Source organism: Megalobrama amblycephala, linkage group LG16 (assembly GCF_018812025.1).
Source record: "Megalobrama amblycephala isolate DHTTF-2021 linkage group LG16, ASM1881202v1, whole genome shotgun sequence".
Lineage (NCBI taxonomy): Eukaryota > Metazoa > Chordata > Actinopteri > Cypriniformes > Xenocyprididae > Megalobrama > Megalobrama amblycephala.
The window spans coordinates 7,419,839-7,446,234 of NC_063059.1; the positions used below are offsets into that span (position 1 = coordinate 7,419,839).

General features: G+C 37.1%; 1 protein-coding gene and 1 long non-coding RNA gene across 3 annotated transcripts in view; one reads left to right on the top strand and one right to left on the bottom strand.

Annotated features, from left to right (window-relative positions):
• Nucleotides 1-26,396, bottom strand: part of nbeab (neurobeachin b) — a 388,285-nt gene that overhangs the window by 168,149 nt on the left and 193,740 nt on the right. Inside the window, 3 exon segments of the mRNA XM_048159945.1 lie at nt 8,755-8,816; nt 16,030-16,157; nt 24,575-24,692. Coding sequence (XP_048015902.1) covers nt 8,755-8,816; nt 16,030-16,157; nt 24,575-24,692 — 308 coding nt within the window.
• On the top strand, nt 2,680-25,573 carry LOC125248218. 2 transcript variants are annotated; one of them, XR_007180280.1, is made up of 3 exons: nt 2,680-3,379; nt 24,600-24,720; nt 25,008-25,573. It is a non-coding gene; the product is annotated as an uncharacterized LOC125248218 (long non-coding RNA). The 2 variants fall into 2 exon arrangements; XR_007180279.1 differs by having other exon boundaries at nt 2,690-3,379; nt 25,127-25,573.

The following is a 26,396-nucleotide window of genomic DNA, read 5'->3' on the forward strand; positions in this document are numbered from 1 at the left end:
AGGGAGCACTTTGCTTTTATCTGCTCAGCGCTGCTCCCGACATCTGGAGGCCGTCCATCGGTAAATCTCTCCGGCTCCACGCTAGATCCTTTATGTATGTTTAAGCTGTTACACGAAACAGACCCAGCTGACCTCTGCGGCACCCGCTGCCACTTGACTGGATAGAGACACCGGCTGTCTGCGGGCTTAGATGAATAACACTGATTAGGAGGCATAAATAAAAAAGTGCAAGATGATTATCGCTAATTTATTCATAAAAGTGACAGTTCACGAAACAGAGCGGGTCGTAAGGTCACGAGCTGTGAACGTCCCGCTGTCTGGGTGCATTAGTGCGGAGATGAAAAGGGGAAAGGCTCGAGGTTGTTGGACTCGCAGCAAGGACGTCTCCTACCACAACGTGATTCGTAGTGGGATGTGGGCTGAGTTCAGATGTGCACCAAGCATTTATTAAAGTTCACCCAAAAATGAAATCATGTATCCATGCTCATGTCTTCAGATGTTCAAACTGCTGTTTTCCGTACAATGAAAGTGAATGGAGACCATAGCTGTCAAGCATAATTTTCAGTGAATAATGACTTAAATTTCAGTCTGATTCTCACACAAAGTTATTGCATGACCCGTGACCTTAGAAGACATGAAATATACCGCACAAGTCTTAGTGACTACATTTATTGCGCTTTTATTGTGCATTTTATAGTTTTTTTGGGGGAATTTGACAGCACCTGGGCCTTTCCACTGTCAGTGTATGGGAGAAAATACCATAAATATTGTTAAACCAAAAGATGTTGAGATTTTGGGGTGACAGAAACTAAATCAAGCCGATGGATGCAATTGTTCATAAATAATTATATAATATATATAAAAAAAATAAAAGAATAAAAATAAATAAATGTGTGTTCATTTATAATTATATAATCTATAAAAATAAAATAATAACAATTAATAAAAAAAAATCTAAAAATACTTGTTTTCAAAAGTGTGCAATACTGTTCAAAAAGTTTGGGGTCAGTAAAAAAATTAAAATCGTGGCATTAATGTTTTAAATCTGTTGTATTTAATTGACACATCAATAGGCCTACATGTTTTTAGTCTAATTTATTGAATGCAGTTTACTCATCTACTTAAAGGTGCCGTAGAACGTCTTTTTAAAAGATGTAATATAAGTCTAAGGTGTCCCCTGAATGTGTCTGTGAAGTTTCAGCTCAAAATACCCCATAGATTTTTTTTTTATTAATTTTTTAACTGCCTATTTTGGGGCATCATTAAATATGAGCCGATTTAGGCTGCGGCCCCTTTAAATGCTCACGCTCCCCGCCCATGGAGCTCGCGCTTGCCTTTAACAGCATAAACAAAGTTCACACAGCTAATATAACCCTCAAAATTGTTCTTTACAAAGTGTCCGTCATGCAACATGTCTAATCGCATAAGTATGGTATTTATTTTGATGTTTACATTTGATTCTGAATGAGTTTGATAGTGATCCATGGCTAAAGCTAACATTACACACTGTTGGAGAGATTTATAAAGAATTAAGTTTTGTTTATAAATTATACAGACTGCAAGTGTTTAAAAATGAAAATAGCGACGGCTCGTCTCCGTGAATACAGATTCCAGATTTAACCACATTTAACAGTACATTAGCAACATGCTAACGAAATATTTAGAAAGACAATTCACAAATATCACTAAAAATATCATGATATCATGGATCATGTCAGTTATTATTGCTCCATCTGCCATTTTTCGCTATTGTTCTTGCTTGCTTACCTAGTCTGATGATTCAGCTGTGCACATCCAGATGTTCTGCCCTTGTCTAATGCTTGAACATGAGCTGGCATATGCAAATATTGGGGCGTACATATTAATGATCCCGACTGTTACGCAACAGTCGGTGTTATGTTGAGATCCGCTTGTTCGTCGGAGGTCTTTTAAACAAATGAGATTTATTTAAGAAGGAGGAAACAACGGTGAGACTCACTGTATGTCTTTTCCATGTACTGAACTCTTGTTATTTAACTATGTCAAGATAAATTCAATTTTTAATTCTAGGGCACCTTTAATATGAAATAACATATCTGTTCGTGACTTGTGCTGCAAAATTGTTTTGGAGGATTACATAATGTTAAACTATGACTACACTTTGAAACCTTAAAATGAATACAATTTCTGTAATTGTTTAACCATTTATATTTTGTGTCTTTGAAAGTTACGTATTTATAACTACGTATTAACAAAGAGACCAGGCTGGTTTTCAAACTTGGCATTAATAATAATGTGTCTTGAGCAGCAAATCGTCTCGGGTTACTTGTGTAACCCTGGTTCCCTGAATAAGGGAACAAGACGCTACATCATATGACGTCATATGACGTAGCGTCGACAGTTCCCATGAAAGGGAACAGTATATTAGAATTATTTATGAAGGATCACTGAAGACATGAGGAAATGATGCTGAAAATACAGCTTTGCCATCACAGGAATAAATTAAATGTTTAAAATATATTAAAACAAAAAAACCGTTATGAGCCTAAAATAATTCTTTCAAAAACATTAAAAAAATATAACCAATCCAAAACTTTTGAACAGTACTGTACACACACCCACACATACACACACATATAAAATCTCAGTACTTCCATAGTGAATCCCTTTCACTGTCTTTTCCTCCCTCTCATTCTCTTTTCAATTCTCTCTTGCACACCCACTCATCTAAAGAATCAAGTCTTTTGTTTATTAAGGCCCTGGGTTTGGGCAACGTGTTCTAAATCAGATCCTACGGTGAGCCAGTTATGAAGGCTTTGGCTCCAAAGAGACTTTCCTACGTCTGAAAGCCATTTTGGGCCCAGGCTCTGGTTTCACCCCATCTTTGGGCAATCGATATATCAGGCTGTTTCTACCCTGGGAGCTTCTAATGGCAAGAACTCTTGGAGCTCTGGTAACATTATACGTCTAACAGGGGCGGAGGAAGAGAAAACCAGGAGCTTGAGTCTCAATGTGATGCTTCACTCGGCAATAAATCCAAGTGGCAACAAAGTAAGTAGACGGCATAAAAGAGATATGAGCAAAAAAAAAAAAAAAAATCCAAATGTTAAATTCAACAAGGGAAAGGTCAGGCTGAAATCTTCAAAAGGAGAATAGCAGAACAGCAGGACGTATCCTGAGCGCCACAGTGTCTGGAGGACTCCACCTTTTTCAGGGCAAACTAAGAGCAAATGTACAGATCGACTCTCGAGTCATAGAGAGTCAGAGTCAGAGGTGCCATTCAACGACTAAAAGCTCCCGCCCCGCCGAGCTCTCCGACCGGCTGGATTCTGAGGAAGAGATGCTGAAGGTAATGGCTTCCTTATGGACTCCCGGCACAAGAGTGATGGGCTGACAGAAGGTATGTTAAATATCTCCCGCTCCGACTACAACATCGGGACCCTGACCCCTTTGAAAGGGAAGGCTTTAACAAGGGACTCCGAAGGTCAGAGAGCTGTAATATGTCACTGGGATTTAGAGGGAAGACCGATTGCGGTGTGTTTACATGAGTTGGGGTTACACTATTTTCAGCCCAAGAAGGAAAAATGTGGGAAAAGGTAGGAATAATATAACCCTATAAAGCCTGCTGTATCATATTTGATACACACATTTCAAGGGCCTTTAAATTATCAACATTATCAAAACTTTGCTGAAAAACCTGAATTGTTTTTCACAAACTACTAAATGCCTTCTGTCCTCCAAATGATAATTCAAAGTTTTTCTAGTATAATTCTAAAAAGTCCACCTACAGATCATGCTACATGTGTATTTCTGCTGTGAAATCTTTAATGATTTTTATAAAGTAAACATAAAAATGACTTTTATATTGTTAGTAATATTTTCGAAGATGAACTCAGGTTTAGTTGAAAATAAATATATATATATTTTTTTTAAATATTCTGTTAAAATGTGAGTATCAATTATGATATATCAGGCTTTTGAGGAATGTTTATTTGTACATATCTCAATCATTAATGTATTGTGTTGCAATATATGTTTGCCGACCACCCCCACATTCACATCATAAAACTAAGCAAAAATATAATCTTACTAAGACATATTATTGAGAGATATAGAGTGACATCTGATATTTATATTCATTTAGTAGTCTGTCATAATGTTATAAAGATCTCATTGATTTACATCACAAGCTACCAGAATTTCAACTTACGTTTTGGCCATTTAAATATAAGCAGCTGCACCATACAGTATGTGTGCTCAATTTGAGGCCTCTGAATAAAATGAAGTAAAACATATTCTAGTATTTTCTTCTTGTAACAAAGTAATATAACAAAGATAGTCTCAAAAAGGCAGTTTGAAACTGTCCGTTTCCTACCGTAACAAACATGTAACCATTCCCATCAACGTGTGAGGTGGGACTTTTCCTGTTGTTAAAGGGTTAGTTCACCCAAAAATGAAAATAATGTCATTTATTACTCACCCTCATGCTGTTCCACACCCGTAAGACCTTCGTTCATCTTCGGAACACAAATTAAGATATTTTAGTTGAAATCCGATGGCTCTTGAGGCCTGCATAGCCAGCAATGACATTTCCTCTCTCAAGATCCATAAAGGTACTAAAAACATATTTAAATCAGTTCATGTGAGTACAGTGGTTCAATATTAATATTATAAAGCGGCGAGAATATTTTTGATGCGCCAAATTTGCGCCGATTTCAAAACACTGCTTCAGGAAGCTTCGGAGCATTATGAATTAGCGTGTCGAATCATCGGATCGCATGTCAAACTGCTGAAATCACGTGACTTTGGCGCTCCGAATAGCTGATTCGACACACTGATTCATTATGCTCTGATGCTTCCTGAAGCTGTGTTTTGAAATCGGCCATCACTAAATATGTCGTTGTTTTGGGTTTTTTTGGCGCATCAAAAATATTCTCGTCGCTTTATAATATTAATATTGAACCACTGAACTCAGATGAACTGATTTAAATATGTTTTTAGTACCTTTATGGATCTTGAGAGAGGAAGAGTCATTGCTCCCTATGGAGGCCTCACTGAGCCATCGGATTTCAACTAAAATATCTTAATTTGTGTTCCGAAGATTAATGAAGGTCTTACGGGTGTGGGACGGCATGAGGGTGAATAATATATGACAGAATTTTCATTTTTGGGTGAACTAACCCTTTAAGGATGCTGATTTTTAAAAGGCAGCTGTCTGACTCTGAGATGGCGAATAGGAACATGGGCTGGGTCCGAAATGACTCCCTATACCCAGGGCCGTGTTATCCTAATGGGCAACATGGGCTGCAGCCCAGGGCCCCAAACACTAGGGGGTCCCCTGAGACAATTCTCTTTTGCATTTTAAAACGTGATAGTTGTCACAGCATTTGAAAGCCGAAAGTTTGTTAATTGTTTACTAAAAATAACTAACAAATTAAAGATGACAGTTAAGTACAAATCTTACTGCAATTATGGATGGCTGCGCTACAAATAGCCTAATGGGGACATTCTAAAACTTAACACTTAACGTGAAAAAAAAACCTGAACGTGGCTTAATTTAGGCCCCGCAAAGGCTTAACGCGGCACTGCCTATACCTTATACATTCACTATTCCCTACATTACTTCACTAATATAGTCCACTTGAAGGAAGGAAAGAAACGAGTGAGTGAATTCAGACACTGAGTGCAGCTTTTGCATAGTTTGTGCTTGCTGTTTACTAGGGGTGGGAGAAAAAAAAAAAAATTATCCATCAATGCATCGCGATTCTCTCTCCAGCGATTCTGGATCGATTCTGAAAATTTCAGAATCGATTCTGAGCTTAGTTTTTATTCAGCTGAGCGATGGTGCTGAGTGTGCTTTAGAAACACCCGGATTCTGCTTGCTTCCAATTCCTCACACACATACACCACTCGAACCTTCCGTAAAATAATCTTTCATAATAATCGAATTACAACGACATTCGCGGGCTTCATTGCACAGAATGCGCTGTGAGAGACGCGCGATTTGTTTGATGTTGCTGTGCGCGGTCTCACCTGTCATTTTCTTTACAAATGCTCTACAAAGGAATCATGTATGTCGTTTGGAATGCAGTGGACTTATATATTTAAAATATGAAACTCACTTACAGAAGGCTGCTTTCAATTTCAAATGCTGACGCTTTGTTTGTGAAGAGTGCTCGCGCATGCGGTTGCGCGCGACTCTGTGTAAGTGGTTTAATGTACTTGCTTCTCAAAATGGTTTTATGACACAAAATGAATGTAGCCTAAACACAGTTTTGTCTTAAGGGATTAAATGGACAGGACAAACCACATTACTTATCATATTTCAAAAGAGATCCGTGCGTAAATACAGCTTAGCCTATTAGATCTCGCGCTGTCTATGATGTAACAATCAAACAACAGTAAAGATGAGAAAGAAAACGTTCAGATAATCTTAAATCCTGAAAGCACTCTTTGTTTATTGCTTGTAACATTTTGTTGCTCCCCTTTATTATTTGCTACTTGCTTGTATGTTTTGAAGTTAGATTAGTTTAAAATTCTTAACATACAGGTTTAATTAATTTTTTTTCAATTTGTAATTATTTAAAAAAAGTAGGTCGTACTTATAATTACTTATGTAAGGATTATGTAAATGTAAGGTTTTTAAGCCGGTAAACTAATTAATTAATAAGAAAAATAAAATAGATCAAGAATCATTTTGGAATCGGATTGTGACTCCCAGAATCGGAATCCGGATCGGACTAGGGTGACCACCCGTCCCGCATTTTGCGGGACAGTCCCGAAATTGTGAGCTTTGTCCCGCATTTCTTATCTTTTTTCACAGCTATACCAGCAAAGATTTCATCTCACATACTGGATAAGAACCTCAAGAGGTTCTCAAAGCTGCCCAAATTTATGATTTAAAGCATGTAATTATCCATCCTGATGAAAAATATTCATATTCATATTCATAAAGATTCCCTTCTCGCACAAAACTGGACACGCGCCCTCTCTCGCTTACAAATTACATGTGCGTGCTCAAACTTTGTCCTCCTGCATGTGCACTCGTCAATCTAGAATAGTCTTCTCTCCAGGGTTAACATTATAGTGTGGGTACCCACCGGCATAAATATTAATCGGTGCATATATGTCAAGTTTGCCATCGAATGTAAATCAATATTTACATTGCATAATAGTAGTAAATTTATCTGTCTCACACGCATTGTTCCGCAAAATCACATCTACTGTCCTGCAACAGATCAATAGTCAAGTGGTCACCCTAGATCAGACCGTGAGGTGAATAAAGATTCCCACCCCTAATTATTAAGGATGCTGAGATGGCGAATGGGAACATGGGCTGTGTCCGAAATCACTCCCTATAGCCTACCTTATACATTCACTATTCCCTACATTACTTCACTAATATAGTCCACTTGAAGGAAGGAAAGAAAACAAGTGATTGAATTCAGACACTGAGTGCAGCCTTTGCATTGTTTGTGCTTGCTGTTTACTAACAGCTATAGTATATTAATGAATATATTTATCTTGAACTCTGTCATAGAAACTAGCATGTATAAACCTTAATTAAACCATTTAGTAATCAATTAAAAAGTAATTTATACCTGTATTATTATACACTCTTCTAAAAAATGCTGGGTTGCTTCAGCCCATGGTTGGGTCAAGTATGGACAAACCCAAACATTGGGTTTAAAAATGTAATTAAAAAATGTAAACCAACAGTTGGGTTTGTCCATATTTGACCCGAACATGGGTTGAAACAACCCAGCATTTTTTTAAAAGTGTAAGCTGTACCCACAGTTTGGAAAAAGATGGATGGTTCAGCTGCAGGCGCCATCTTTTGGCGAGACGTGGGAATTCATTCGGCACGATCGTCACAGTGCATTATGGGTATTCTCCAGCCGCTGAGTACATCGGATATACACTCATTATGTCACTACATTGTGGGATTGAATGAGTGCACTCGATAAAGAAACCACTATGGTTTCGGACACCACTACAAATGGCGCGATTTCGGACACAGCCCTGGACTACCCCCAGCACTGCACATTTTAGATGTCTCTCTAATTAAACACACCTGATTCAATTAGTAAAGACCTCAGATGGGTATGTCAGATAAGAGAGATGTTGGGGTACTCCATGACCAGGGTTGGGAACCACTGACGTAGTCAAACCAAAGGCTAATCATATCAATTACCATTACCAGCGAGACAGCGATACATAAAACGCATGATACATTGACTTGTAGGCGACCCTGTATAATTTGCACTTCCTCTTCTTCTTCTGAATCAGTTTCTGGTTCCAACATATATGGCTGGATTAAACCAATATTTCCACTTGCCATTACTACAATTGACAGAGTAGATCAGGTAGTCTGAGCTGGTGTGAGTGAGTAGAGGTGGGGCTAATTTGCATATTCATGAATCCACGTTTACTAAATGAAGCAACGGTGTAGGGTTACATTCAAGCAATTTTAAGTCATGAAGAAATTATTTTCACAGGAAAAAAATGTTTAAATATGTCATTTTGATTATCAAAAATGAGTTTCAAGGGATAAAATGAGACGTTAATTTCACATGCCAGTTTGATACACTTCACTTGAGCTTGGCTTTGAGAAATGAACGTGTTAACGGACAAAGTCATGTTTGCGTACTGCTTTCTGTCATCCAGACAAATATTTAAGCAGCTCACCATGACCATTAACAATAGACAATGTGTCATGTAGCTGGAAAACAACATTAGAAAAATAAAGAAAGGAGAAAAAGAAAGACAACTCACCTGAGAGCATAATAACATGACTAGTTCCACCACAGAGGTGCTTGATTTCATGCACACCAGACCTGGAGGAGAACAGAAAGGAAAAACACAGAAATAAATAATTATTCAACATATTCATAAACACACAAAACCAAAACATCTGCATGAGTTAGTCAAGGACATGCCGTCCACATGGCCTCAGAAAAGTATGGTGCAGATGAACTAAGCGGTTCGAAAATGCAACCACTTAATGTCACGCAAACAGCCAGGCCATTTCTGATGAGTTATGTTTTGAAGTTGAAACTGAATGTCTCTTGTTGTCTGTGCGTTATGAATCAGATGGCTAACAGCTCGTGGGGTCACTAACAGTGTCTCTTGAGAGGTCAGAGGTCATCTGCTGCATGCCAGTCTGAGATCAAAAGCCAAGGCCATGGTCTCACTTGCAAATTTTTCAAACCTTGTTAGCAGAAGAACACTAATTATATGTACAGATGTGATACATACAGATATGTATTCTAAAAATGTGAGTGCAGAAATTAGAATATAAGAGGGTAAAGTATGTATACATTTTCCCCCTTATATAGGCACTGTTCTCTTAGAATCAGATGTTGATTGAGTAAAATATGCAATTTTAAATGAAAAGCCTGTTGTTCATTGAACATAAAGGACAGTTGGGTAACCTCATTGATAAACAAGGTAATTGTAAATGACATGTACAATTATTGCCAGACATACAAGATAAACTTTCTCTCTCAAACACATATATACACCTGCAATAACATAAAACACAGCACATAGCTGATGCCCTTGTTTGCATGAGCCAGTAGAGTCAGTGAGACAGGACTCTAATGAGAGTAAGATGAGAGAGAGAGAGAGAGAGAGAGAGAAAGAGAGAGCTCTCTGCATGAATGTGGTTTAATAAGACGCAGTGGACGAGGTGGAAGAGACTGTCAGTGCTGGGTAGTAACTAATTACATGTAATCTGGATTACGTAATCAGATTCCAAAAATTAAGTACTTGTAATTAGATTATATTACATTTTAAAGGTCTTTAAAATACTGTAAAATTTTAAAGTAAAGTTCAATGCAGACTACAGAACGGCCAGTTACTTTTTTATTCATTACATGATTACATGTTATTCTCACAATGGCAGTAAATTATTCATAATTCATTGATTCTCCCAACTACTTCTTTTTTATCTTTTAAATTTTTCTTTCTGAAAAAGCCTACTGCTTATATAGGTTTAGAAGGTCTTCCAGCAGTTGATCACTGGATTTACAGAAATGGTTTCAGTATTAAAATGTATTTTCTCAACATTGCAGCACTGCATATCTAATTAACTCCTGACGAACACATTAATTATTATTTGAATTATCACACACTGATAACAATAATAATATTTAATAATATTTAACCATGTGTATTAGTGTCTTTGGAAGGCTTTTGTCTTTCAAACACATTAAAATTTACATGCAATGCAAAGATTTCCAAACTTTTTAGTCAACTGAACCTCCTGAGATTTTAAGTTAATAAGTTAGGCCAATAATAAAATTAAAATAATAATACTACTAATAATAAATAATAATAAAATTAAGTTAATGGTTCCCTGATGTCAGTTAATGGTCACATGGCATGCAGGTAAACAAATAAAATATATAGTTTTAATCTTTTTTAGTAAGTGTTTTATTTTGATTGCTTTTTATTTTAAAATTATTTATTTTTTTGATTTAATTACGTAATAGCTTTTCATTAAACTCACAAACAGTTCCTTCACAAACCCCAGCCTGGAAAACCCTGACTTATGCTGGGTTCAGACTACACGATATTTTGGTCGGTCACGATAGTCACTGTGACAGATTATATGATTTTGACTCCTAAAATCTTGTCGTGTTGTGGATAAGAAACATGTCAGACTACACGTTGCTACCTGACCATTTATTGCGTCTTTAGTCACGTGCCTGCTGTCATCGAGAAGGCGGGACTATCGACTGACAGAAGGTGCCGTGAGATTAAACAAACAATGGCTAGCAGTGTGTTTTGCTATGTCTTGTCATGAGAAAATACCAAAAGTGGACACATATCTGGATTGCATGGATATTTGTATTTCCTCCAAAGAGAACTGAGGTAACATATGTTTTATTTACCTTTTTTCATTCTGTCACGGTAACTTAGTCCCTCGAGGAAACTAAAATCATGTAGTCTGAACCGGGTATCAATGTAATATTTAATGCACTTCATGTTGTTGATAAAGAATGGAATATATTTTCTTTTTCTTTGTATTTTTATATCAATATGGTACAAGATTATCCTATTCAAATCTTTGTGATAAATGATTTTGGTCAAAAGTAATCTAAAAGTAATCAAAAAGTAGTTAGATTACATTGCTTTAAATGTGTAATGTAATGGATTACGTTACTAACTATTTTGTCATGTAATCTGGAATCAGTAACTGATTACAATTTGTAATAATCTACCCAGCTCTGACTATTTACTATTGCATCACTATTACTAATGCTCATATTTAGGGTTAGACATTGGAACAAACCCCTAACCCTAAACATTTGACTTTGTCATACATGCAACTAGTCCTGCATAAATTATAGCTTCAGTTGTGTGTGGCTTTTGAGAAGATGTGTGCTGTTACTTTTCTAACTGATCAGGTTTATGTTTTTCGTCTGGCAGACAATAAGATATGACATAACTCTAGAACCGTTTCAGAGAATTTTGCAGAGGATTACTCATTTTCTTTTTTTTTTTTAATTAAAAATGTAAATCCCAATAATTACATTTGTATACACAAAATCTGAGGTCTCCTGTGAACTGAGCTTTAAACTCACTGTCTGAGAGCACCACTTGTCTCGTTACCCACTTAAACATCCTTTACACATGAATGATTGGTCCTAAACCATTCAGGCCATGAAGTTATGACCGTAATATTTCAGAGGCCAAGAGTTCAAGTCCCAACAATCTCTCTGTCTCATTTATGAGGGTGAGATGTGGCCGTGCACACAGCAATTCCCTTTTAGCCCGAGTGTCGACCCCGCTCTTGTGGCACCCCACCAGGGTCCCTCTCTTAAGTCAGGTGGCAGGTCTGACCTCTGGCTCACGCTGCTGGACAAACTAAATGCACTTCTATTTAAACAGCAAGTCGCCCTGCTTTCCAGTTAAGCCTCACTGGCGTGAATGTGACATTGTCAGAGGGCCGTAGCAGCGTAGACTTGGGCGGCTAGCTCTCACAAGAAGCATAGTGTTCCGCTCAGGGGCCGCGCACTCAAACTCCAAGTGTCGGGAAGCTGTCCGAGGGCGAACAGGGTATAATTGCCCCCAGTGAACGAGTGTCTGGAGGGGGGCCGGGCGGGGGCTTGACCCCTAGTGCCGGGCCGAGTGATGGATGAAGGGTAATTATGGGTAAATAGGGCGCCTTTGCGCCGAGCGAACAGTATTTCAGCTGTGAAAGGTTGAGGAAGAGAGGAAGGGAAGGAGGTGGGAAAACAGACATCACTTCTTCTGGTCATGGGATGGTGTTAACATACTGGACAAATGAATGAGGGGGTAAAGAGTCATCTATGAGGAAGTCGCTGTTATGTGTTTGGGATTGGGGTTTGTTTGGGGAGGACTGCAATGCAATGTAAAGCACAAGCACAGTCAATGGCATTTCTCACCCTCATGTCATTTCAATCCTGCAGAACACAAAATAAGATTCTTGGGATTTCATTGGACCCTATTGAGTTTTACTGTATTCCATGCAGCAAAAAAAAAATTCTTAACGGCCATTATAACATATTCTTAAATATATGTTAAATGTATTTTGTAAATAGCATGGGTTAAGGAAATATCATTTCAATGGTAACATTTTACAATAAGGTTCATATTGTGAAACTGTTACCATTTCAATTTTATAAATATTTCATTTAAACTTTCAGATACCAACATATATAACAAAATGTACTTGAATGAGCAAGAAAATATATTTCTATTCTCTCTCTCTCTCTTATATATATATATATATATATATATATATATATATATATATAGTGGGTACAGGAAAGTATTCAGACCCCCTTAAATTTTTCACTCTTTGTTATATTGTAGCCATATATTGTTGCTAAAATCATTTAAGTTCTTTTTTTTTTTCCTCATTAATGTACACACAGCACCCCATATTGACAGAAAAACACAGAATTGTTGACATTTTTGCAGATTTATTAAAAAAGAAAAACTGAAATATCACATGGTCCTAAGTATTCAGACCCTTTGCTGTGACACTCATATATTTAACTCAGGTGCTGTCCATTTCTTCTGATCATCCTTGAGATGGTTCTACACTTTCATTTGAGTCCAGCTGTGTTTGATTATACTGATTGGACTTGATTAGGAAAGCCACACATCTCTCTATATAAGACCTTACAGCTCACAGTGCATGTCAGAGCAAATGAGAATCATGAGGTCAAAGGAACTGCCTGGAGAGCTCAGAGACAGAATTGTGGCAAGGCACAGATCTGGCCAAGGTTACAAAAAAAATTCTGCTGCACTTAAGGTTCCTAAGAGCACAGTGGCCTCCATAATCCTTAAATGGAAGACATTTGGGACGACCAGAACCCTTCCTAGAGCTGGCCGTCCGGCCAAACTGAGCTATCGGGGGAGAAGAGCCTTGGTGAGAGAGGTAAAGAAGAACCCAAAGATCACTGTGGCTGAGCTCCAGAGATGCAGTCGGGAGATGGGAGAAAGTTGAGAAAGTCAACCATACTGCAGCCCTCCACCAGTCGGGGCTTTATGGCAGAGTGGCCTGACGGAAGCCTCTCCTCAGTGCAAGACACATGAAAGCCTGCATGGAGTTTGCCAAGATGGTGAGAAATAAGATTCCTGGTCTGATGAGACCAAGATAGAACTTTTTGGCTTAATTCTAAGCGGTATGTGTGGAGAAAACAGACTGCTCACACCTGTCCAATACAGTCCCAACAGTGAGCATGGTGGTGGTAGCATCTGCTGTGGGGTGTTTTTCAGCTGCAGGAAGACGATGGTTGCAATCGAGGAAAGATGAATGCCCAAGTAAGGGATATCCTGGACAAAACCTTCTCCAGGTGCTCAGGACCTCAGACTGGGCCGAAGGTTTACCACCAAAAAGACAATGACCCTAAGCATACAGCTAAAATAACGAAGGAGTGGCTTCACAAGAACTCTTGACTGTTCTTGAATGGCCAGCCAAGCCCTGACTTAAACCAATTGACTCTCTGGAGAGACCTAAAAATGGCTGTCCACCAACAGTTACCATCCAACCTGACAGAACTGGAGAGGATCTGCAAGGAGGAATGGCAGAGGATCCCCAAATCCAGGTGTGAAAAACTTGTTGCATCTTTCCCAAAAAGACTCATGGCTGTATTAGATCAAAAGGGTGCTTCTACTAAATACTGAGCAAAGGGTCTGAATACTTAGGACCATGTGATATTTCAGTTTTTCTTTTTTAATAAATCTGCAAAAATGTCAACAATTCTGCGTTTTTCTATCAATATGGGGTGCTGTGTGTACATTAATGAGGAAAAAAAAAAAGAACTTAAATGATTTTAGCAAATGGCTGCAATATAACAAAGAGTGAAAAATTTAAGGGGGTCTGAATACTTTCCGTACCCACTGTATTATCTTCTTTTGTGTTCCATAGTCAAACAGGTTTGGAACGACATGAGCGTACGTAAATGATGACAGAATTTTCATTTAGGGGTGAACTATTCTTTTAAATTTGTTTAGCCTCAGGCAACCATCCATAACACCTTTGCAACCACATAGCAACGGGCTAAAAACCACCCAGTGAACTTTTGCAACCACCCGGCAATGCTCCTGTAATCACTTAGAATTTGGTTTAGGAAAATTAAGTCTTAGAAAACCAGGGGGTCAAGGTTTGGGCACATTAGCAAGGTCTAGTTTGCCCCTGCTGGTAGAGTCTGTAACTACACCATCTGAGAGAAAAATGACAATTGACAAGAATTCACTATGAAGTTCATGAAATTGACACCTTATCCCTGCTTTCAGCAGGCAACCATAACCGTGAAACTTCCTAATGTGGACAGGATTAAGTACGACTACAAAGTTAAAGACAGAAAACTGGCTGTTATAATTCATAAAAATAATCAGCGTTTGAGTCCAGGGCAGAATGCGTGTCTGAGTATTTCTTTCATGAAATGGCTGCCTGAGCTGTAGACACACATATTTCCAGCATGCTGTAATGTGGAGCAACATTAGTCTGAACAAACTGGCTTTGAGCGGTGAGAGGGATGTACACTATGATTTGGCACTGAGGCTGAAAGGTAAAAAAGCCTCAAAACAGAGCCTGGAGTGTGCGTTCCCGTTCAGAGAGAGGTTGCCTTGCCATGTGAGGCATGTGAGAGTGTGTGTGAGTATGTGTGTGGCAGCCAGCTAGAGAAGGGAAGTAGTTCTACTGAGGAAAGTAGCTCTACGCACTTCAGAGCTCAGGAACAAAGAACAAACACGCATGTCCAAATACACCTATAAATAAATATATAAATTATATAAACACAATTGTTCAAAATTTGGGGGTCTCCAAAGCTCACCAAGGCTGCATTTGATATAAAATGCAGTAAAACACAATAATATTATGAAATAATGCTAACTGACAATAACTTGTTTTCTATTTTAATATATTTTAATAAGCAATTGATTCTTGTGGTGGCAAAACTGAATTTTAAGCAATTTTTAAAATTCTTTAAAAATTTTTACTCCTGTCTTCAGTGTCATAAAATGCTTGATATGCTGATTTGGTGCTCAAAAAAATAAATAAATAAATAAATAAATTATATATATATATATATATATATATATATATATATATATATATATATATATATATATAATCAATGTTTAAAACAGTTGTACTGTTTAATATATTTGTCAAAACCATGATGCTTTCTATTTCAGATAAATGCTGTTCTTTTGAACTTTCTATTCATCAAAGAATCCTGGAAAAAAAAAATGTACACAATAGTTTTCAACGTTGATAATAATAAAATGTTTATTGAGCATCAAATCAGGCATATTAGAATGATTTCTGAAGGATCATGTGACACTGAAGACTGGAGTAATGATGCTGAAAATTCAGCTTTGCATCACAGGAATAAAAGGTTTGTAAAATTATGTACAGCATGCAGTTTGCATTATAGAACAAACAGGTGCTATTCACTGCATGGTAACAGCCTTCACCCTCTTATACCCGCATGATCATGTATACATAGGGAGGTGCAAAAGAAAAATAGACAAAGAGAAAGAGAAGGAACACAACACCAGTACCTTCAATGAGCAACTCTTGACCGTGACTGCCCAGCAGAGTACGAGACAGGAAAGGTGCAAAGTCCACAAAGATCTCCCTCAGCAATGGCGCCACCTTCTCCAGTGCTCGCTCCAGTTTAGTGGTGATACTGTGTGGATAGACAAAGTGAATGAGACTGTGCATTAGAGAAGCTGAAAAAAAGATAAAACGTGTATTGTGATTAAACCAATAATACAGCCACTACAGACTATAACAAAATTCACACACTAATAATAACCAGCTGTAGATAACTTCAGAGTCAACATCTTGGGCTCTGACAACAAAGAAATGTAGCAAGCCAGCTTGAAAACTACAATGTACCCTACAGGAATCCAACCCCACTATAATAAAAGCATGTTAGTGGTCCCGCAAGGCATACGGGAAGCTGTTCTTGCCTCTGACCAGCACTAGTTCTGACTGGAGTACCTGACAGTCAGCTAAATGAACCGAGCTGGAGAAACCTCACCGAAAAATCCAAAACAGAGACAAAAGATCAAAACACAAAGGGGAGACGGATAGGAAAAAGTGACTACCGTGAAATAGTTATTTTTTTTACCATCAATTTTTCAAAAGGCACTAACACCAAATGAAAGCAAACTTGTTGGTATTCATTAGGGGTGTAACAGTTCTCTGTAAACAAGTTGAACCGCACTGTTCTCCACCCATGGTTCGGCACGCACTTGCACCGCTGTTCATCTCAAATCTGACGACGCAAATGCATTTATAATATGGTTTGTTGAAAATATCAATGCATTAAACAGACAGAGAGTTTTCTGTCGATGGATACGTATTCTGGCTTTACCTAAACTATGTTCAAAAGAAATGCCGTGTGCTCTAATATGACCAGTCATTGAGCTCGAATGGACAAATTCACACAAAATCATTCAAAATTATGTCAACATGCAGTCTTGGCGAGTATTCTAGCAAAAACAGTAGGTTATGTCTGATGTGAATGTAAACAGTCGAGAAAGACAACACATGTGTATCATTATCAGTGTACTAGATCCGTGTATTGTGTCTTAAAGGTGCCCTAGAATTAAAAATTGAATTTATATTGGCATAGTTAAATAACAAGAGCTCAGTACATGGAAATGACATACAGTGAGTCTCAAACTCCATTGTTTCCTCCTTCTTATATAAATCTCATTTGTTTAAAAGACCTCAGAAGAACAGGCGAATCTCAACATAACACCGACTGTTACGTAACAGTCGGGATCATTAATATGTACGCCCCCAATATTTGCATATGCCAGCTCATGTTCAAAGCATTACACAAGGGCAGGCAGTATTAACGTTTGGATCTGTGCACAGCTGAATCAACAGACTAGGTAAGCAAGCAAGAACAATAGCGAAGAATGGCAGATGGAGCAATAATAACTGACATGATCCATGATAACATGATATTTTTAGTGATATTTGTAAACTGTCTTTCTAAATGTTTCATTAGCATGTTGCTAATGTACTGTTAAATGTGGTTAAAGTTACCATCGTTTCTTACTGTATTCACGGAGACAAGAGCCGTCGCTATTTTCATTTTTTAAACACTTGCAGTCTGTATAATTCATAAACACAACTTCATTCTTTATAAATCTCTCCAACAGTGTAGCATTAGCCTTTAGCCACGGAGCACAGCCTCAAATTCATTCAGAATCAAATGTAAACATCCAAATAAATACAATACTCACAAAATCCGACGCATGCATGCAGTATGCATGACGAACACTTTGTAAAGATCCATTTTGACGGTTATATTAGCTGTGTGAACTTTGTTTATGCACTGTTCAAGGCAAGCGCGAGCTCCGTGGGCGGGGAGCATGAGCATTTAAAGGGGCCGCAACATGAATCGGCGCATTTCTAATTATGCCCCAAAATAGGCAGTTAAAAAATGAATAAAAAAAAAATCTATGGGGTATTTTGAGCTGAAACTTCACAGACACATTCAGGGGACACTTAAGACTTATATTACATCTTGTAAAAAAACGTTCGATGGCACCTTTAAAGTGACAGCAGCCTAATATTCCTGCTGCTGTTAATCAAACAACAAAAGACAAGAAAATTACTCACTGCTCTAGACTGAACAGTTGTTGGGTTTTTTTTTTTTGTAATTATTTGTGCTGTTGCGGTTTGATTATTTGTTCTTATTTTCTTTATTTTTATTTGATAGTATTCCATTTTTTCCCTGTACATACCGAACCATACCGAAACCGTGACCCTAAAACCAAATTGTGAGTAATTTGAACCATTACACCCCTAGTATTCCTACTTTTTTATTGGAATTGTGACAAAGAACAGTCCTTTACAGTTATTGTATTGTATATGGTATAATTTATTATTTTCATTAGTTATCAAATAAAGTTAAACAAAGATCAGACCACATTTTATGAGTAATCAATGCAGAAATCCATATATTATATATTAAATAATATATCCTTATATGGCATTATATATTATTTTAAGTTATTACAGATGTAAGCACATTTAAGATCCTAACATTTAAAAAAAATTGTGCAAAGACAGTATTTTGAGGTATTTGGGTAGCACAATATTTTATTTTAGGTTATTACCGATATAAGCACATTTAAGATCCTAACATTTAAAAAAAAAAATTGTGCAAAGACAGTATTTTGAGGTATTTGGGTAGCACAATATTACCTCAACAATAAGATACTGAGCAAAACTCCTGGGGATTTTGTTGTATTAGCATGCAAATTTCCTTGGGCTCGCTTGTCTTGATTGCAAATATGATGATAATTAGATTGCAAGCTTTTGAAAAAATACATTGTTTCCCTTTTTGGTGTCTTTATTGCGAAAGATTCAACACTAAAGCTATTGTGTGTCATAAAAGTAAGTGCGGAAAATAAGTGGCTAGAAAAAAAAAGGAAAACTAATGAGACACAGGCAGCGACAGCGAAACCCATCTCTTGTCTCTCGAAGTGCGGGTTAGGCATCACAGCCTCTGCATCCAGACAGTTTCATCATTGACTTCACACTCCCAGTAAGTGCTGTCGGTTACCGCTGCCATGGCAACTGATTTGCGATTCCTGGTGCGGCGGAGGAGCCACAAAGAGTGCGTATATGTGTGTGTGTGAAGTGTTAGAGGCCCCCGGAGAGCACGAGAGAGAGCCACAAGCGCACACACGCGCTTTCTCCTGTGTAGTCAGACGGTGGTGTGTCTGTGAGATGTCTGTCACAAAGCATTAGACGAGGTGAAGGGATGGAGCCAAGGTCAGCACGGTTTCCACACACTCCCCAAAACACCTACGCGCACTGATTTCTCTGCATTAGCATTGCGCAGCCCGCTCTGACAGCTCCAAACACGCGGTGGGCAGTGAGAGAGAGGACAGGCGATACATTTGAGGTGTGGGGTGTCTTGTTTCTCACAACCACAATAATAAAAACAAGCAAAATGATCGTCGCCCGATGCCCTAAACAAAGGAAATGCACAATGTCTGTAAACATGAAAAAACAAGGCTGAGTGCTGACCCCCTCTTGTGGCACTGATGATAAAAACTCAGGAGTAGCATGGGTGAACAAACACAACTGCATTTGATAGACAAAACATTTCGCACTCAAAAACACACTCAAATAAAGCAATACACTTTCTGAGGGTGTGTTTTACAGTGATTTTGCCATGTTAGAAATCATTTAACCTTGGAAATAATCACTATAATAAGTTTATTGCTTTTTTTTTAAATGGTGTCTACAGAATAATGAGACACTAACATTTAATAAATAATTAAAATACATTATTAATAATTTAGTCAAGGTAGATGGCGTATTTGCAATGAATGCAAATGAAGCTGTGAGAGACTGACATACACTAACATACCGTTCACATAAAACTTTGATTATGAAACTTAGCATCTTAAGCCAGGGACACACCTAACGATTGTGAGGCCGATTATTAATGTAAATTGATACTTGTGACTGATCGCGCTCAAACGCGTCCAGTCAGAGCCAGTTGCGTTCAGGTCTGCGATTACAGTCGGTGTTTAAATTCCATGTGTAAGTATTTAAATCTGCTTCAGTCGCAGGAAACAATCGCTGTATGTTTAGCACAGTCTTAGAATGTTTTAGATAGTCGTTAAATGTGTGACCGGCTTTAGGGATGCATCGCCAATTATTTTCATGTTATGTTGCCAATAAAACTTTTAAAATTACTTTTAAAAATAAAAAACTACTTTTAAAAGTAAAAATATATAGTTTAAGTAAGGGATAGTCCATGGCTAGCTGTGCATTAAATGATTTTAATGCACAACGTGGAGGCAAAGAACAACTTGACGCGAAGCAGAGTGCATTCAAAATTGTTTAATGCACAGCTAGCCATGTATTATCCCACTTATACCATGGGCATTCACCAGCATTGACAAATTAAAGCTGTTATTGATGTTTGCAGCACAATATTTGACCGGAAGGATAAAAATGACGGTTATTTTCATCAGTTGTGGCTCGATCTAGCATTCTAACTGCTTCAAATCAGATACGGAGATAAAGTAAAGCGTAAGCATAAGATTACCTTTATTTGAATGACTGAATTATAGCATTTATTTTAATTAATTATCGAGATAGACAGAGAGATGAGAGATGCGTGTGTGAATTACCTGCATCTGTGCAGCATCTCTCTCTACTCACAACATAATCTTGTGAGTTTTATTATTTCAAAATTACCGATGTTAGCCCCTTCGTTGCTGAGAAATATAATGTAGCGAAAGCTATTTTGATAATAAAAGTCGGGGGCAGCGTTGATAAGTTTCTGTGCTCCTGAATGTCTCTGTGTGCAAAGCAGTCTCTGAGTGACGTATGTATGTATGCGGTTTAATGAAAACAATGCATTAAAGGTGCCCAAGAATGCTTTTTCACAAGATGTAATATAAGTCTAAGGTGTCTCCTGAATGTGTCTGTGAAGTTTCAGCTCAAAATACCCCATAGATTTTTTTTAATTAATTTTTTTAACTGCCTATTTTGGGGCATCATTAACAATGCACTGATTTAGGCAGCGCCGCCCCTTTAATTTGCGTGCTCCCTGCCACACGAGCTGTCGACTATATTACAGTGCATTTACAAAGTTCACACAGCTAATATAACCCTCAAATGGATCTTTACAAGATGTTCGTCATGCATGCTGTATGCATGCTTCGAATTATGTGAGTAAAGTATTTATTTTGATGTTTATATTTGATTCTCTATGAGTTTGAGGCTCCGTGGCTAACGGCTAATGCTACACTGTTGGAGAGATTTATAAAGAATAAAGTTGTGTTTATGAATTATACAGACTGCAAGTGTTTAAAAATGAAAATAGCGACGGCTCTTGTCTCCGTGAATACAGTAAGAAATGATGGTAACTTTAACCACATTTAACAGTACATTAGCAACATGCTAACAAAACATTTAGAAAGACAATTTACAAGTATCACTAAAAATATCATGCTATCATGGATCATGTCAGTTATTATTGCTCCATCTGCCATTTTTTGCTATTGTTCTTGCTTGCTTACCTAGTCTGATGATTCACCTGTGCACAGATCCAGACGTTAACTGGCTGCCCTTGTCTAATGGCTTTTATAATGTTGGGAACATGGGCTGGCATATACTGCAAATATTGGGGCATACATATTAATGATCCCGACTGTTACGTAACAGTCGGTGTTATGTTGAGATTCGCCTGTTCTTCTGAGGTTGTTTAAACAAATGAGATTTATATAAGAAGGAGGAAACAATGGAGTTTGAGACTCAATGTATGTCTTTTCCATGTACTGAACTCTTGTTATTTAACTATGCCAAGATAAATTCAATTTTTGAATCTAGGGCACCTTTAATATAGAACGGTGATTAAACTGACTTGTGCATTAAACAGTTTTATTACCCAGCTTCCAGCCAATCAGAATCGAGTATTCAGACAGACCGTGGTGTAATATAAAATTCTATACTATTGTTTGTATAAATATAAAACACTAAAAACTACGATGTTTATAGCTACAAATGAATTTAAGCATCACAACATTATAATATACAGTATGAAAAATGGATTTCGAAATTTGCTAAAGATTACATTTAACAGCGTTATTAAATTATTAGTGTTTTATAGATTAAAGGTGCAATAGGTGATTCTCTACTGAAACATTTTTTGATATACTGGTTGAAAGTCTCTTCATTGCAATCACTATGTTAAAAGGTCTAAATGTGTTTTTATAAATATATATATATCTTCTGTGGAAGGTGTAGGACCTTAAAATGTAAATCCAATCATTATATTCGGTCCAAATGAAATAATACAATGTCCTACCTGCCTGTTAATGTATGTTTTACATCCCCTCGCACACCCTGTTCTCACAGACTTCATCAGCACGTTTCACGCTATGCAGAGTTTATATAGACAGACCTTAGTCACAGAGCACCGCGCAAACAGCAGCCACCTTTTACAGTTCCTACTACAACAAAACAGTGTTCACGCCATAACTACTGTAATTAAGAGGTGGCAATCTGTGACGTTCTAACCGGACTCAGAATTATGTGTTTCCATGTCAACAGTATCAACACCGAAATTAATCTGCAGCAGTCAGGTATAAGCTCTCTAAGTTGTTTATATTCATTATTATTGTATTGTTATGTGTCTGAGACATGAGATAGTTTAACGCCGTCTCTTGTGACGCTTTGCCGAGAGCAGCTGTGTGCGCGCGCATTCATGTGTTATGGAGGAGGCGTGGCTTTGGACAGCAATTTGCAGGGAGGTTGGGATTGTATGCTTTCAATGCTAGCAAGCTAACATTAGCATTTCCCAGATCAACCACTGCACCTTTAAACCCGGGGACACACTTAAGGATTGTAAGGCCGATTATTATGAATGTAATTTGATACTTGCAACTGATCACACCCAAACGTGCCGAGTCAGAGCCAGTCTGCTTCAGTCAAAAGGAAACATTCTTTTCATTCAATTCATTTTTTTAACTGCCTATTTTGGGGCATCATTATAAATGAGCCGATTCAGGGCTACTGGCCCTTTAAATCTGCTCCTTGCCCACGGAGCTCGCGCTTGCCTTGAACAGTGCATAAACAAAGTTTACACAGCTAATATAACCCTCAAATGGATCTTTACAAAGTGTTCGTCATGCATGCGGCATGCATGCGTCAGATTATGTGAGTATTGTATACTGTTATATTGTATACATTTGATTCTGAATGAATTTGAGACTGTGCTCTGTGGCTAACGGCTAATGCTACACTGGTAGAGCATTTATAAAGAATGAAGTTGTGTTTATGAATTATACAGACCCAAAAATGAAAATAGTGACTGGCTCATCTTCTCTGTGAACACAAATTAAGATATTTTAGTTGAAATCCGATGGCTAACGTTTAGGCCTCCATTTAGGGAGCAATGACATTAGCCTCATGCTCAATGATCCATAAAGGTACTAGAAAGACATATTCACAATCGGTTCATGTGAGTACAGTGGTTCAATATTAATATTATAAAGTGACGAGAATTAGTTTTTGATTGCTCCAAAAAAAACAAAATAACCACTTATTTAGCTGATGGCCAATTTCAAAACACTGCTTCAGGAAGCTTCGGAGCCTAAATGAATCAGTGTATCGAATCTACCTGTTCGGAGCGCCAAAGTCACGTGATTTCAGCCATTGGCAGTTTGACACGCGATCTGAATCATGATTCGATACACTTATTCATTATGCTCTGATGCTTCCTGAAGCAGTGTTTTGAAGTCGGCCATCACTAAATAAGTTGTTATTTTGTTTTTTTTGGCGTACACCAAAACTATTACGTAACAGTCGCTTTATAATGTTAAGATTGAACCACTGTACTTCACATGAACTGATTTAAATATGTTTTTAGTACCTTTATGGATCTTGAGAGAGGAAATGTCATTGCTCCTTATGCAGGCCTCACAGAGCCATCGGATTTCAACTAAAATATCTTAATTTGTGTTCCGAAGATTAACGAAGGTCTTACGGATGTGGAACGGCATGAGGGTAAGTAATAAATGACATTATTTTCATTTTTGGGTGAACTAACCCTTTAAATGACAGCAAAGGTAATATAAATGTGTCCTATGCTTAAGACAAAACAGTGCATATTCACAGTTTAGTTTTCATTCACATAAATCTACATCTGTTGTGACTTCACAATTGCAAATGTAACTTGGTCCAATAGACTTTAGTCAGGTTAGACAACATATTAAATTTAACAAGGCTGTGAGGGATAGACTTACACTCTCTTTAGAATGGCAAACTTTCAAAGAGTTTTGGTCTACTGAAAGTTTTTTTGTTTCATTTTTTTTTTTTTTCTCGGAAAGACATTTCAACAGATAAACAATGTGTGTTGTTAAATAACAGTACAATTCATTGAACACACTGTATTCTATCCCTCACAGCCTGGTTTTCATTCCTGTCAAACATTAAATATGACACTACCCTGATTAAGGTCTCCTATGCCATTTTATAATAAACATCAAGCTGCATCTCTATCCAGCTGTCTGTCTTACACCTCAACACACATCCTGGGACTCTGATTACCTCATGTTCTCCATGGTGTCCTCAGGCATGGGGGCCACAGTCTGAACTGCAGGCAGATTCTTGCTGGTGGCTCCATTCACAAAGCTGGAAGAAGAGGGAGTGGAAGAATCTGTGGCTCCTGTGAGAAAAAAAGAGAGAAATCACAGGTTAGTAACATGCTGATTTTATTTATTTATTTATTCATTCATTCATTAATTCATTTATGTATGTATGTATGTATGTATGTATGTATGTATTCTGTTTGGCTAAATTAAGACTAAATTAAGTTTTTGGTGCAAAAAATTTAACTTTTGGGAAAAAATACATTAAAAAAAACAAAAAAAAAAAACAGAATAAATATTTTTAAGACAGTTTTTCACTTTACATCTAAACTAACTGCCAACCAAAACATCAGACGCATTAAAATCAAATACTCTTTCTGGTTTTTCATCAGGTAACAACATAACTACAGAGGTGCAAGCTCTGAGAAACAAATCATCACTATTACTCTCGCCTCCCCTTGAGAAAGCGGAGCACCATCTTACATTCCTCTTATTTCTCTCTCTGTCAAAGCCACAGTGTCCACAGCGCCCTGTGCAGCAGGGAGCTTCTGATAGATACATCACAGCAATGGACTGTCATCCTGTGAAACCACAAGCTGTCACGGGACATCTGAGGATGGGAAATCTATTACACAGCCATCAATCGCCGTGTCAGAGATGAGTGTCCACCCATAAGCAAATACACCAAGATGAAGGAAACGTCAAGAGGGACATTCTGATGGATTTCACTGGAAGCGCAGCTTGGCCTGATTCAACCTCAATCCAAATCAACGTCCCTTGTGCATTCTAAGCAGATCTCAATGAGGTATATAATGGACAATGGGGACTAAAAGTGTCTTTTAAGGAAAATGTGATGTATTTTTTTGGTTCTCAAAATATACTGTACTTTACTGTTCAAAGGTTTGGGGTCAGTATGATTTTTATTTTTTTTAAGGAATTTAATACTTTTATTCAGCAAGGATGCATTAAATTGGTCAAAAGCGACTGTAATGTCATTTATATTGTTACAAAAGATTCCTATTTCAAACAAAATTTTACATATTAAAAATGTGTATTCATCAAAGAATCCTGAACAAAAAGTGTTTCCTACAAAAAAAAAAAAGCAGCAAAACTGCTGATGATAATAATTAATGACAAACAATAATAATAATAATAATAATATTTCTTAAGCAGAAAATCAGCATATTATAATGATTTCTGAAGGATCATGTGACTCTGAAGACTGGAGTAATGATGCTGAAAATACAGTTTTGCCATCAGAGGAATAAATTACATTTTAAATATATTAAAATAGAAAACAGTTATTTTAAATTGTAATAATATTTCACAATAATACTTTTTTTTTTTTTTTTATCAAACAAAAAAAACTTACAAACCCCAAATTTTTGAATGGAAAATAATAATAGAAAGAAAAAAATAGAAAACAGTTATTTTGAAGTTATTTTTTTAAATTGTAATAATATTTCACAATATTGTTTTTACCATTTTCTTTTTAGCAAATAAATGCAGCCATAAAATTATTTATTATTTTATTATTTATTTTATTATTATTTATTTATGTAACAGTATATGATGACTTTTTTTTTTACTTATACATATACACACACACACACACACACACACACACACACACACACACACACACACATACTGTGTGCATATATATACACTGTGTTTGATGTAATATATATATATATATATATATATATATATATATATATATATATATATATATATGGAAAGGAAATTGTTGCGCTCTCAATTGACAAAAAATTCATTTT